The sequence below is a fragment of the Eurytemora carolleeae genome, unplaced genomic scaffold (genome assembly GCF_000591075.1).
Source record: "Eurytemora carolleeae unplaced genomic scaffold, Eaff_2.0 scaffold372, whole genome shotgun sequence".
Classification (NCBI taxonomy): domain Eukaryota; kingdom Metazoa; phylum Arthropoda; class Copepoda; order Calanoida; family Temoridae; genus Eurytemora; species Eurytemora carolleeae.
This window is the reverse complement of record NW_019396349.1, coordinates 91,132-105,642: the sequence shown is the minus strand read 5'-3', so window position 1 is coordinate 105,642 and position 14,511 is coordinate 91,132. Positions and strand designations below refer to the sequence as shown.

The window sequence follows — 14,511 nt, the reverse complement described above, 5'->3', positions numbered from 1 at the left end:
CCACAATTTAAAAAATTCTCTCATTTATGAAAACATTTCATCATTTCTAGATTTTTAAAATCATTCTTTCATTTACAGATTTCCTATTTCAATATATTTAATTACTGAACCCTGGGATTTTTAAACAATAGTCGGACAAGGTAGCAGTTTAGCTCTATTTCTCCGGACTAGACTCCGAACACTCCCAAGGTTTGTCCAGTGTGAGAAAGAAGCATGATTCCAATCCGCCCCGAGATATTTGTAAACTTTGTTTTGAAAATATTTATCGAAACCGTGGGTTCTGCAACTCTAGATTACTCCATTGTTTGTGCTCCAGACCTAGACTTTAACTACACAAAGACGGAGATTATCATCAATATCAGGGTAGACTCTGAGCAAGCAGACCATATTTAAATCTATCAACAGAGAAATCTGACATGCAAACGTGTAAAACTACTTTTATTTAACTGATAAATATCTCCTAAACAGCATGTTATAGTTGTAAAACTATCAAGTTTTTTAACTGTCAATATTTCGGGGAAAATTGTAAAAATTTCCAGATTTCAAAGCTTATTAAATTTTTAGTTTCTTGGAAGTGTTGTTTGATATGCTACAGCTGCCACATCATGGGCATAAATATATTAATCATTTTCCCGGCATAAAACAATATCTTTAATCATAAAACTAGAACGAATTGTTTGTTGGAAGAAGGGAAGCGAAGGAAAGAAGGTAAACATTAAGTTTGACAGAGTTAGTAAAGAAAAAGGTATGTCAGTGGAGGTCAGTGTAGACCAGGGGGGATGATGGATTAATAGAAGGTTTGAGAAGGTTGGATGAGGTAAGAGAAGATTGGATGTGGTGAGAGAAGGTTGGATGAGGTAAGAGAAGGTTGGATGAGGTGAGAGAAGGTTGAATGATGTGAGAGAAGGTTGGATGAGGTGAGAGAAGGTTGGATGAGGTAAGGGAAGGTTTAATGAGGTAAGAGAAGGTTGGATGAGGTAAGAGAAGGTTGTATGAGGTAAGAGAAGGTTGAATGAGTTAATAGGAGAAGGTTGGATGAGGTGAGAGAAGGTTGAATGAGGTAAGAGAAGGTTGGATTAGGTAAGAGAAGGTTGTATGAGGTAAGAGAAGGTTGGATGAGGTAATAGGAGAAGGTTGGATGAGGTGAGAGAAGGTTGNCAATAAAAGTTTTGTCTCTAGATTTTACATTAAAAGTATTATCTCACGATATTACAATAAAAGTTTTGTCTCAAGATTTTACAATAAAAGCATTATCTCACGATATTACAATAAAAGTTTTGTCTCAAGATTTTACAATAAAAGTTTTGTCAGATTTTACAATAAAAGTTTTGTATCAAGATTTTACATTAAAAGTATAACCTTAAGACGTTACACTAAAAGTATTATCTCAAGATTTTACAATAAAGATTGAACGGGAAATATGATGTTATGATTGATCTTCGTTAACACACCCTCCTGTTTCAGATGATGATGAGAATTTAAGGAACAAGAGTGTCGGAGAAATATAGATTAATAGATTGGTCGATGTTGTTCAACAAGGCAGGAGCTAGACCTTTAACCTGCCACACATTAGAGTCACATTGTTGGAAGATAAATAATAACTCAACTTAGTGTTTACAGTCAACTTTATAGGTAGGTCTGTAGGATATCTAGATACAGGTGGGGAGAGAGAGGGGGGAGTTGGAATAGTAGCGTCAACTGGTTAGGAGGCAGAGTCTACATGTGTCGGGGGAGAAGAGTCTTCTGGATGGGTACCAGAGTCTACCGGTTGGGAAAGAAGAGTCTACAGGTTGGGGGAGCAGAGTCTTCAGGTTGGGGAAGAAGAGTCTACAGGTTGGGGTAGAGGAGTCTTCAGGTTGGGGGCGAAGAGTCTTCAGGTTGGGGGAGAAGAGTCTACATTTTGGGGAGAAAAGTCTACAGTTTGGGAAGTAGAGTCTACGGGTTGGGGAAGAAGAGTCTACAGGATTGGGTACAAGAATCTTCAGGCTAGGGGATCAAAATCTATAATTTTAGGAAGAAGAGTCTACAAATTGGGAGAAAAGAGTCTATTGGTTGGGGGAGCAGAGTCTACTGGTTGGGAGAGAGTTTACAGGTTAGGAGAAAGGAGTCTACAGGTTGGTGGATAAGAGTCTACAGGTTGGGATAGTCAATATAGAGGTACGGGGGAGCAGAATCTAGGTTGGGAAGCTGAGTCTTCATGAAGGAGCAGAGTATTTATGGAGGGGGGAACCAAATCTTGATACATAAGTTAGAGAAGGGTCTAAAATACGTTTTAAATGTTTTCCGTTTGCTTATTGTTTAATCTGACTTACAGTCCCTGCAGGAAGACAATTAGTGACCGTGAATTAGAATCAAAGAACAAAAATAAGCAAAGTTGTAATATCGGATTTGACCTGCTAACCTTCATTTTTGTCTGATCTCTCCGTGCCGGCCAACTTGGGCAGATACGAATACGGAATCCAGGATTGTGTGTATACAATGTCCGTATTTAGGGCAAGGATTATTTATGCAAAAAAAAACAGTGTTAACACTTTGTCAAGGTAAATGCTCAATTCAGACCTTTAACTTTTTCCTTATCAGACCCCCCCCCTTCCCTTTAAGACGCAAATAAACGAGATCACGTTTTAAAACGTTACTAATTTTTTTTAACGAAATGTTCTTAAAAGAAAACTTTAAATTATGCAATCGTCTTTGTCGAGCTTTAAAAGTTCCACCTCTAGATTTTTCAATAAAAGTTTTGTCTCAAGATTTTACAATAAAAGCATTATCTTACGATATTACAATAAAAGTTTTGTCTCAAGATTTTACAATAAAAGCATTATCTCACGATATTACAATAAAAGTTTTGTCTCAAGATTTTACAATAAAAGCATTATCTCACGATATTACAATAAAAGTATTATCTCACGATATTACAATAAAAGCATTATCTCACGATATTACAATAAAAGTTTTGTCTCAAGATTTTACAATAAAAGTTTTGTCAGATTTTACAATAAAAGTTTTGTCTGAGATTTTACAATAAAAGTTTTGTCTCTAGATTTTACATTAAAAGTATTATCTCACGATATTACAATAAAAGTTTTGTCTCAAGATTTTACAATAAAAGCATTATCTCACGATATTACAATAAAAGTTTTGTCTCAAGATTTTACAATAAAAGTTTTGTCAGATTTTACAATAAAAGTTTTGTATCAAGATTTTACATTAAAAGTATAACCTTAAAACGTTACACTAAAAGTATTATCTCAAGATTTTACAATAAAGATTGAACGGGAAATATGATGTTATGATTGATCTTCGTTAACACAAGATTTAAGAATATTCTTGACAGGTTCGTACAAAACATTGTTACAATGATATCTTTCTGAGGTTTCTTGGGAGTTTCCGACCCAAAGAAATGACGAAAACATATTCATATTTTCTTTATTTCAAAAAAAAATGCGATCTGTTATGGGGTGAATATAAATCACAAGACACCAAAAAAGGCAAAAAGATGGATTTTTAATTTTTGTTTTTACTTTTCAAAATGTAATTTTTATCTGTAGTGAGGTGATTTACACAAGGTTCACACATCAGAATATAAATTCGTCAATAAGCTTTCATTTTTTTTTATTAGACACACAAGTGCATGTTTGCATTTGTTTTAAACATTAAAATACAAGCTTAAAAATGAACAATTACTTTTCTAAATTTAAATTGTTTGTAAAACATTAAAATGACCTAAAAATATTTAATTTGTGTTTTAAATTTGCGTGTTATCAATAATTGTTATTAATTAATATATTGTAAATTTGAAGGGGGATAATTACCCGAGAGCCTTTAAAAAAGACGTCCAAAGGACTTTGAACTGACACTTATTCGTAAATAAAAGTTCAAGACACATTTTCAGAGATAACAATTAGAAAATCACTTGCAGCAATTAAAATCAAGCATTGCAACTGACCAATCTTAGTCTTAAATCATATGTTTAACGTTAATTTAAAAATTATATTTTCATAAAAAAATATTCCAGAATAAGCTTTGTTCTATACTGACTAGAGACTAAACGGATTTTTGTGACGCAAGCATCTTAAATTTTAAAATCCTATATTTAGAAACTTGGGGGTAACACCCATTACATAATCAATTCTATATCCGGATTGTTTGTTTGGTGGTGGGCAGGGGGGGGGGGGTTATATGAAAAAATGTTTAATCATACCAAATAAAAGTAACAAACATTGCAACCATGCACCCCAATATATAAAAGGAAAATTCAATCTTGAAAAAATGTGTTCTGAATAAAATGTCTAGGGGATTAAAGGATTTGTTAGAATTCCTTGTTGTTGCCCCTAGACCCTGTAGGTGACCCTGAATCCTGCAGTAGATAGATAGATACTAGCTGAGCAGGTCAGTAGTTGAAGGAGGTTAGACACACCAGTGTATACTTAGTACTCTCAGGTTCAGGTCAATACAATATACAATATACAATATACCTAGTCTCCAGATATACAATATACCTAGTCTCCAGGTATACAATATACCTAGTCCCCAGGTATACAATATACCTAGTCTCCATGTATACAATATACAATATACCTAGTCTCCAGATATACAATATACTTAGTTCCCAGGTATACAATATACCTAGTTTCCAGATATACAATAAACCTAGTCTCCAGATATACAATATACCTAGTCTCCAGGTATACAATATACCTAGTCTCCAGGTATACAATATACTAACCTAACCTTAGATAATTTACTATATTTTCTTAAATAATGTACTATATTTTTTTTGAACAAGTAATAGCTGAAGCGCTCGGCCCCCAAGCCCATCCTACCTAACCATAAATAATGATAAGGATCTTTTAATACAATTTTATACTCCTTGAAGAAAGGGTGTAGGCCGCCTTAACTAGCTAAGAGAAACTGAAAGAATTTTTTTTGAAGTTGCGTATTTTTCTTAAAAAGTTGAAAAATTCTTTTAAAAATGTAACATTTAAATGTTCATTTAATACTTCCTTCATGGGGAAAATGCCGTTTTTCCTTCATGGGAAAGTTGTCACTTGGGAAATTGTCACTTTGGAAGTTGCCCTCGGGAAAATCCTTTGGGAAAATACCTAACACCTACAATATCACTATAGTTTCCGGGTATACAATATTATAGTCTCCAGGTATCTGATAAACCTAATGATTTTAACAAGAGTCGAGTCCTGTTTATTAGAATTAGATTATATTAGTATAAAAAATGTAGAGATAGAAGGGAGTAAACATGTTTTTCTCATGATATTATTCTGTTTAATTGGATTTAAAATGATTGTTTTTTAAACTTTACTGCCATTTAGTTATATTTTTGTCAATAAACCCCTCTCCCCCTTTCATCCTCTTATTTCGGGGGAAATATCCTTCAGTTGTCAACAAACTGAGGATTTGAAAATTTAAAGTATTTAACAAAAGTTTAATGTTTAAGTTTAATGACCAAACTTTCCTAAGTTTTAGAATTTTCTAAATTTACCTAGAAAACTTATAGGAAGTGGTTCAACTATTGAAAAGTTTGCAAGGCATAAAAAGACGCCGCGTTGAATTATATTCTAGAAAATGGAAAACCAGAAACTTATTCAGTCCTCGTCGTTTTTATATAGTTAACTGTTTTATACAGTATTTATATTTCAATAGGACATAAGGGTCACATTATTTTATTCTATCTCTAAATTTAATCCTGGAAAAGATTATCTCCTTCGAAATTAGATGGATGAAGATCTTCTTGGTTAGTGTAAGAATTTTTAGGAACAACTAATGTTATGTCAAATCTGTATCTGTATCTGTATCTGTATCTGTATCTGTATCTGTATCTGTGTCTGTATCTCTGCATCTACATCTACATCTGCATCTGTATCTGTATCTGTATCTGTATCTGTATCTGTATCTGTATCTGCGGAAAGTTGTATAAATGTCCTGAACTATTTTCGTAATTTTGGCTCAAAACACAGAAAATAAAATTGAAAAACACAATTTTCTTATATTCTTTATGTTGACATAATATGTGAACGTCATCACTGAAAACTATGAAATGATTTACCAGAGCTGAAAACTTTAGAATTGTGGATATCGAGATCAATTAATGTTGTTTTGAGTTAAGTTTTATTTGGAATTATCTTGGACCATACATTTCTGCATTTTATTCATGGATGAATTGATCCATCCAAGATTTTCTTCCATTGCATGGGGTTGATTTGAACCATTTGTAAGACGACATTTAATTTCATGGTTTAAGATTTTTATATCTTTTTTTACCTTACAGATACACATGTTCATTACCAACATATGTATATATTTCTTGTGCACATTATATCAGCATGGAATTTATTAAATGATTTTGCAAAACTAAATATGAAAACTTGAATGATTATGTTATAGAGAAGAAAAGTACTGATAATTATAATAATAGAAATAAGAGTAATAATTGTATAAAAGTTAAAAAATAATATTATTGTGTTAATAATACTGCTAGTATTTTCTACAAACTCTGATTCTCTAATCCTTATCTTTGCAACCCAACGTCGTAGAACTTTGATATTTCAATCTATGAATTCTCCTAGATCAAAATGTCTAAATTTTCTAAAGTTTTACAACATCAAGCCGTAAAGATATGGTGATTGGAAAGACTCAATTCCTTTAACCAGAATTATTAAAAAAATTCTTTTTTCAGATCTGTGAAAATGCTTGTAACCTTGTATCCTCTGTTCAAATCCAGGTTCATGGTTTTCCTTTTTACTTGACGAACTCTTGAACAACGAAACCTCTTGAAACAAACTTTTTAACATTCCAATATCTTTGAAACCCCGTAATACAATGTCGACAGCTCTGAGCTACCACTCCTCGAGGTCTCGAGCCTCAAGTCGGCTGGAGGCCGTTAGGACGGAGATGGATCGGAGCTCAGCGTACATGTACGGGTCCAGCACCCTCTCCAACAGGAACTCGTCCTATGAACCTCTGAAGAGAGAAACCAGCTACATAGATACAGGACGGAGTAGAACCAGAACCAGGGATCATTCTGCTGACTTCTCAGCAAAATACAGGTACAGTCATGTATATCTTATAATATTTCTGTTTTTGTTTTCTTAAAGGGATTGTAGGCATAATTTCAGGTAACCCTTCATGCAAAGATGACAAAGCCCGATTTACAACGGTACCCTTAACAGGTTTGTCTGATCAAGTATAAATTAGATTTTAATGTTTTCGTTTCTTTAACTCTTTATTTTTATTTGTGATTTCTCTGCAAAAGTGACTTGCATATTTCTTGCTTATAAAATTCAATAAAATCAACACTTTTCAAGTCAGAAAAACGACGTTATCTTCCATATTTTTGCATGGAGGGTCACTTACATTACGCAAACAGTCCCTTTAAGTATTTACAAAATGAAACATGTAAAATAAGATCAGTTCCTGAAAATTATACTTTTAAAATCAAATTTATAATTCTAAACCTTTAACGTAAAACTACCAGGTTTTCTCCTCTAGACTACCAGGTTTTCTCCTCTAAACTACCAGGTTTTCTCATATAAATTACCAGGTTTCTAATCTAAACTACCAGGCTTTCTCCTCTAAACTAGCAAGGTTTCTCCTCTAAACTACCATGTGTTCTCTTCTAAACTACCAGGTTTTCTCCTCTAAACTGCCAGGTTTCTACTCTAAACTACCAGGTCTTATTCTCTGAACAACCAGGTTTTCTCCTCTAAACTACCAGGTTTTCTCCTCTAAACTACCAGGTTTTCTAATCTAAACTACCAGGTGTTCTCCTCTAAACTACCAGGTGTTCTCTTCTAAACTACCAGGTTTTCTCCTCTAAACTACCAGGTGTTCTCTTCTAAAATACCACGTTTTCTCCTCTAAACTACCAGGTTTCTACTCTAAACTACCAGGTCTTCTCCGCTTAACAACCAGGTTTCTCCTTTGAACTACCAGGTTTTTTCCTTTAAACTACCAGGTTTTTTACTCTAAACTACCAAGATTTCTCCTCTAAACTACCAGGTTTCTCCTCTAAACTACCAGGTTTTCTCCTCTAAACTACCAAGTTTTCAGCTCTAAACTGCCAGGTTTTCTCATCTAAACTACCAGTTTTTCTCCTCTAAACTAGCAGGTTTTCTAAACTACGCCTCTGGGGTAAAGATGAGTCAAGGAAAATTAGACTTTCTAGAGTTCAAGGCTAAAACATCCAACCTTGGACGGACGCCATGTTTTGCTAAACATATTTTAAATCTAAAGTCTGACCACCGGAGGACAAAGTAAAGTTCAAACTTACATAAAAATAGTTTTTGTAAAATTATTCGGTGAGTGCAGAGTTCAAGGATAAATACAGCTTTGATTAAGTCTTTTCTTCGATTTTCAAAACATTGCTTAACCAATCCATAATATATTTATATATATATATATATATATATAAAGTTGGTTTGTCTGTCTGTCTGTGTCCAATAAAAGACTAAATCGATCGGGCTTACATTTTTGTAGCAACATGACCACGTTAAAGACTCGTCGAAATTCAAAAAATCTGCCTGAAAAAAAATTTAAAATTGATGTATTTTGAAAATTTAATAATTAAAGCATGAAAATCTGCGAAATTTTGTGTTTAATATTGTTCACAGCAAAATGGCGCCTTGAGAAGCAACATTTAATAACTGAAATTGTTACTGAAAGCGCTCTAAAATCCTATTTTAATAGAAAAAATAAAGAGGGATGATCAAAAACGTGTTGTCATCTTTTTCAAATTTTATTGACTCATTTTAAATGTAAACAAACTCTTGTTTTATCCACACCATGCCCATATAGTTGCAAGGAGCAGTAAAAAATCTTATTTTGGAAATGTATCTGTTAAATATCGAGCATAAATATTTATCTAACTCCTGCCAAGCTTTTGATCCACCCTATATTTATATAAAAATATACAATTAAGCAAATAGGAAAAAATTCGAAATTATTCAACGTTTCCCTTTTCGCTTTCATTTCAGTTTCAGTCTAATGTAATGAATGTTCACAGTATAGTTTATGAAATTGCAAAGTCCCCGCGCTTTTTTTTCGTTTACGCTTGTCATGTCTTCGTTTAACTGATGCGTTAAATATTAATACATTTTCCATGGTAAATTTTGCAAACTTCAGCTTTTCAAGTAAAAAACTAAATTTTTTTTAAAGAGAAATGCATGAAAGTTCTTTTGAAAAAATATTTTTTTAGGAGAAGTAGCTCCCTGGAGATAAGTGCACCTATAAAACCTAGGTTGAGGGATAGATCCTCAGATTTCAGCCTCAACGGTATTGAGAGGATTTCAACCCGACCTCGAACCTCGATTTTAGACTCGAAATATGAAGCAAAGGATTACAAGGTGAGAAACGTGGCTTGTTCAGGAAGGGGAGGGGGGGGGGGAAAGGGAGCAAAAAACAAAGGGAAAAGGGCGCAAAAAAGAGTAATTAATTTAAAACAATTGTTTAGCATGGTAATTTTCCTGATGAAAAGAATTCAGAAAGGGTTTTAAAGACACTGCTCACAAAAACGAAAACCTAATCCTAATCCTAAACCTGATTCTGAACCTAAGCAAAATTTTATAATAGATCGAATTCATGCTATTATAAATATTAATTCTACCTAATTTTCTAGAAAAGGAGTTGATTTTTTGCCACAAACTCTGATTTTCTAATCTCTATATCTTTGTAACCTACTGTCGTAGACCTTAAATATTTCAAACTATTAATACTTATAGATAAAATAATCAAAGTTTGAAATATCAAAACCTTGCACCATCAGGCTGCAAAGTTATTGGGATTAGAAGATTTGAGTTTGTGGCAAAAACTCAATTCCTTTATAGTAAACCATTTACCCGCAAACCAAAAACTCTTATATGTAGATATTTACTAATTTGAGTATTGATAAAATTTTATTTAATAAATGCTGATCTGATTCTGTAAAATATTAGAAATGGACGTTAGCGTATTTAAAAAGAATTGATTAATTTTAGTATTGTGAGAAAAATAAAAAATTAAGATTTTCTATCGCAACAAAATGTCTTATCTTTTTTGTTTTGTTTTGAATGCACAAAATCTCGATTTGAAAGCAGAAGCGGCTCAGTAAGTTTTTCAGGTAGAAATATTAATTTTTTGTTCAGGATTTGACGACGAACGCCGACAAGTACCTGACAATGCAGAAGTACAGGGACTACGACAAGACGAAGGAGATTGATAAGATAGTTGAGGAGGAGAGAAGATCGAAAGCATATTCAAAGATCATAAACCAATCAAGCACTTATCAGCAGGTAGGATTGAGAACTCCAGGTTTGGAAGATTTTCAATTATCTTTTGTCTTGCGGGACTAGTTCCATGTCTTCAAAAAAAGATCTTTTTTTAAATTTGACGTTTATAGATATAATTTGATCTCAGATAAGGCCAACCGAATTTTAAAAAGTCGATCAACTTTGTTCTGATTTTATTCTGCGAGTGTCCCTTTTTTAAATTATTGCATAATTAACTTTTTGCAAAAACTAAGTAATTAACTACAAGGTTTTAATATTTCAAAGCATGGATTCCCCCACCCCCTTCAATTTATTAAAAGGACTAAAGATTAAAGTGACTTAGAATTTACTGAATAAAATGTTCAATTCACAACGGTACCTTAAAAGCTTTATCTAATCAAGAATTAGTAAGCTCTTCATGTTTCTCTTTCTGAAAATTGATCATTTTAGTTGTGGTTTCTGTATAAGAACTATTGCTGATTTTGCTTGCAGAAACAATGAATATAAATATTATATATATTTAGGAGCAGGACGCAAGCAGAGCCTGTTTATCCGATATATTCATGAATACAGGAGGATTTAGTGCTAAAACTTGTGCTGCCATCACGAAAGAAATTATCTACAAGGTTTGGAAACATATTAAACCATTAATTTGTAAAATTAGGATTTTTATTTGATAACAATACCAGGCTTCCAGAACACTCTTTACAATATTAATTTATAGTGTGTTTTATAGAGAAAATAATTAAATCTCAGCCACAAACTCTGATTTTCAAACTATGAATTCAGTAGAGCCACAGAGAGGATACATACGAATTTAACTGTTCAACTATTTAGACGGCTCACTTTTCTAAAAATAGTTTTTAGCCTGACTATAAGCTGCTCCTCAACATTTTTAAGAAAATAAAATGTTTTCAGCATACACGCGATAAAGTTTGTTATTCTTACACTAAGCAAAAATTTTACTCTAAAAACAGAAATAATATAAGACATAAGCAAACTGAGCTAAATGGAAAACATTTTTTGCAGGGATTTATACCATGTTTATTCTCTCAAGAGTACGCCATTTAAACATTCTTTGATAATTTTAACAAAAAAAAAAATATTCAACCAAACCGAGAAAAAACAAACAAACAAAAACCCTAAATTTTGTGTTCACATAAAGAGAGGGGGGGGGGGATCAAAATAAATAAGCCTGCATGCCTCTGTGAGAGTGAAAATGTTTGTAAAAAAGTATTTAAATCTGATCCAACCCGAACCCTGCATGTGTAGGAGGATAAGGGGCCAAGAAACTATGGATGGAGGAAGGAGATGGAGAGTTATGAAGAGAAACTAGAAGTTCTCTCAGCTCATAAACGTGTTGCACAAGAGAGCACTAAAGCCACCAGGTTGATATTATTTCACCTTTTTTTTAAATCTTAAAACGAAACAAAGGGATTAAGCTTCTGACACAAACTCAAATTTTGCAATCCCTATATCTTTGAAACCTATTGGTGTAAACCAGTAAACCATCAAACTTAGATTATTTGATTCAAACTATTCAAGGCCGGTCTATAGTACTGGGTTGCAAAGACATAGATTGTGCTGAAGACTCTATTCTTTTACTTACAATTCAGGATGGGGGGGGGGGTATGATAATCTTCCCCACCCCTGAACAAAATCAATTCTTTAAAAGTGTAAAAAATGACATGATTTTTATTTTACTTGATTTAAGGGATGTTTACCGAAGTACAGACGCAAAGATTCGGGACTATGCTCTGGAGTGTAAAAGAGATGTGGATTCATCCACCAAAGATATAATCATCCGCCCTGTTGTTATCTCCGAACCTAAAACTTACACTTCCTCCTCCGGAACACCCAAGACGTATTCCACCTATAGCCGGGAGAAATCTACTGCAAGAGATACTGATTACTCCGAACCTGCTCCTAAGAAAGGATCCTGGAGAAAGGATCTGGAGAGGTATGAAGAGGATCTAGAACTTAAAAAGGTTCAGAGCGAAAACCAGAAAAAAATAAACTCATACACAGAGACATCAACATTCCAGAAAACTGCTACACCCTCCATTCCAGTTCACTCTAACAATGCCAGTAGGACTGAACATAAATCTAAACCTGGAGAATATCAAAGGAAAAGTTCCAACTCAGAAACTAGTTCTACAACTGTTTCTAAACCTCTGACCAACTCCTGGTCTAAACCTGCTGCAGCTAGCCAAGATACTGTTCCAAAGCAGGACGAGGAGAAAAAACCAACCTACAGCTGGAAAAAATCAGAAGCAGTGCCTGGAATTAAAGAGAAGACTGTCATTGTAGATCTTACACCAGACATCGGCAAGAAAGAGAAATCTTCTAAAGAATCCGAAACTTTTCCAAAGTGGAAAAAGCCTGAGGCTATAAAGAAAGAAGAACCTAAAATTGAAGAACCAAAATCTACTCCAAAATGGAAGAAACCAGAATCAATTTCTCCAGAAGAACCTAAAAAGGAGGAACCCAAAGTAGAAGCTAAGAAAGAGGAGCCCAACCCAGCTCCTAAATGGAAGAAAACTGAAACAGCTGAAAAAGAACCTAAAGTTGAAGAGCCTAAACCTACACCGAAATGGAAAAAACCTGAGACGGTAATGAAAGAAGAACCTAAACCGGTTGAGGAGTCCAACCCTGTTCCAAAATGGAAGAAAACTCAAACCATTAAAAAAGAAGAACCTAAAGTTGAGGAATCTAAACCTGCTCCTAAATGGAAGAAATCTGAAACCGTTAAGAAAGAGGAGCCTAAGGTTGAAGAACCTAAACCTGTTCCAAAATGGAAGAAAACCGATACCATTAAAAAAGAGGAACCTAAAATTGAGGAACCCAAACCTACCCCTAAATGGAAAAAACCTGAAACGGTTAAGAAAGAAGAAACTAAACCTGAAGAGCCCAAACCTGTTCCTAAATGGAAGAAACCTGAAACCACTAAGAAAGAAGAATCAAAGGTTGAAGAACCGAAACCTACGCCAAAATGGAAGAAACCTGAAACCGTTAAGAAAGAAGAACCTAAAATTGAGGAATCAAAACCTGTTCCTAAGTGGAAGAAACCCGAAACTGCAAAGAAAGAAGAGCCTAAAGTTGAAGAACCGACACCTACTCCCAAATGGAAGAAACCTGAAACGGTTAAGAAGGAAGAACTTAAAGTTGAAGAACCTTCTCCTGCAGCAGAAGAAGAGAAGGTTGAGGAGAAAATGGTTCCTGCGGAAACTAAAGCAGAACCAAGTAAAGAAGCTGAAGGTAAGGAAGGAGAGAAGAAGGAGGAAGAGGAGGAGGAAGATACTACAGGAATGAGATCTATGAGAAAGGAGACGGATAACAAGTTTGCTCTTATGGACGCTGAGTTTGAAGCTGGTAAATCTAAGCTAGCTGCTCTAAGAGCTAAAATGAAGCGGCTCAGAGAAGCATCTAAAGCTGCTGCAGAGGCTGATGCTGCTGCTGATGCTGCGAATAGGAAAGGATAAATTTGTAATTATGGAAGCGAACGAACTATTTATTATTTTTATCTATTTTTTAATCAATTTTTCGAATCTGCTTTTTTCATTGTAAATTAATGCAAAAAATAAAGCCCCAGGCCTACGAGTAGCTGATTAGCTATGGTTTAATAATAACAAATTATGTATAATGTGTTTGCTTAAAATTGTGATAAGTAAATAAATTTTTACCCTAAAAAACCGCAGAAAAATAGGAATAAATAAAATATTTAACTTATTTTTACTTGAATTTTTTTTTGTCACAACATCAAAGCTGTTAGACTTAGAACACAACTCATAAATAATATAAACCTATCAAATCTATCTAGAAATTTTTAAAGAACTAGGCTTTCAGGTCCCCTATTTTAGTTACAAGTTTCGCTTGGAAGTCTAAAATTTCCTCATAAACTTTACCAAATCAACTTTTATATCAAGCTACATATCCCTAACCATAACTACTTTAAGTACGTAGATATATATCAAATAATCAAACACGATTTAATAAAATCGTTCATGAAAAACTTTCTTGCGCATTTCTTTTGAAGAAACAATTGAAGTAATTATCAGAATTAAACACTATTAAAGCTTGAGAAACGACGAAATCTTTTTGATCAGATGAAAGTCTAAAGCGCACAGTTGTAAATCGGTCATTGCTGCTTTTTAAACCGCAATTTTTTTTATAATTGTAAAATTTAAAATTTCGTGGATTTTTTTGTTAACATTGCACTGTAAACTCCTGTTCATATCAAGTACAGGGCCGACTT

At 33.7% G+C, this 14,511-nt stretch overlaps 1 protein-coding gene across 1 annotated transcript; it reads left to right on the top strand.

Annotated features, from left to right (window-relative positions):
• The first annotated feature begins 4,409 nt into the window (after positions 1–4,409).
• On the top strand, positions 4,410–13,985 carry LOC111701478 (proteoglycan 4). The gene is made up of 7 exons (XM_023472774.1): positions 4,410–4,446; positions 6,692–7,061; positions 9,209–9,356; positions 10,134–10,280; positions 10,781–10,882; positions 11,529–11,644; positions 11,971–13,985. The coding sequence occupies exons 2-7, from the start codon at positions 6,835–6,837 to the stop codon at positions 13,736–13,738; spliced, it is 2,508 nt and encodes an 835-aa protein (XP_023328542.1). The 5' UTR covers positions 4,410–4,446; positions 6,692–6,834; the 3' UTR covers positions 13,739–13,985.
• The last annotated feature ends 526 nt before the right edge of the window (positions 13,986–14,511 follow it).

Coding starts and splice junctions, on each gene's coding strand:
- LOC111701478 (XM_023472774.1), top strand. CDS start 6,835: ATGTCGACAGCTCTGAGCTACCACTCCTCGAGGTCTCGAGCCTCAAGT. Junction 9,357..10,133: donor ATGAAGCAAAGGATTACAAG/GTGAGAAACGTG, acceptor TTTTTTGTTCAG/GATTTGACGACGAACGCCGA. Junction 10,281..10,780: donor AATCAAGCACTTATCAGCAG/GTAGGATTGAGA, acceptor ATATATATTTAG/GAGCAGGACGCAAGCAGAGC.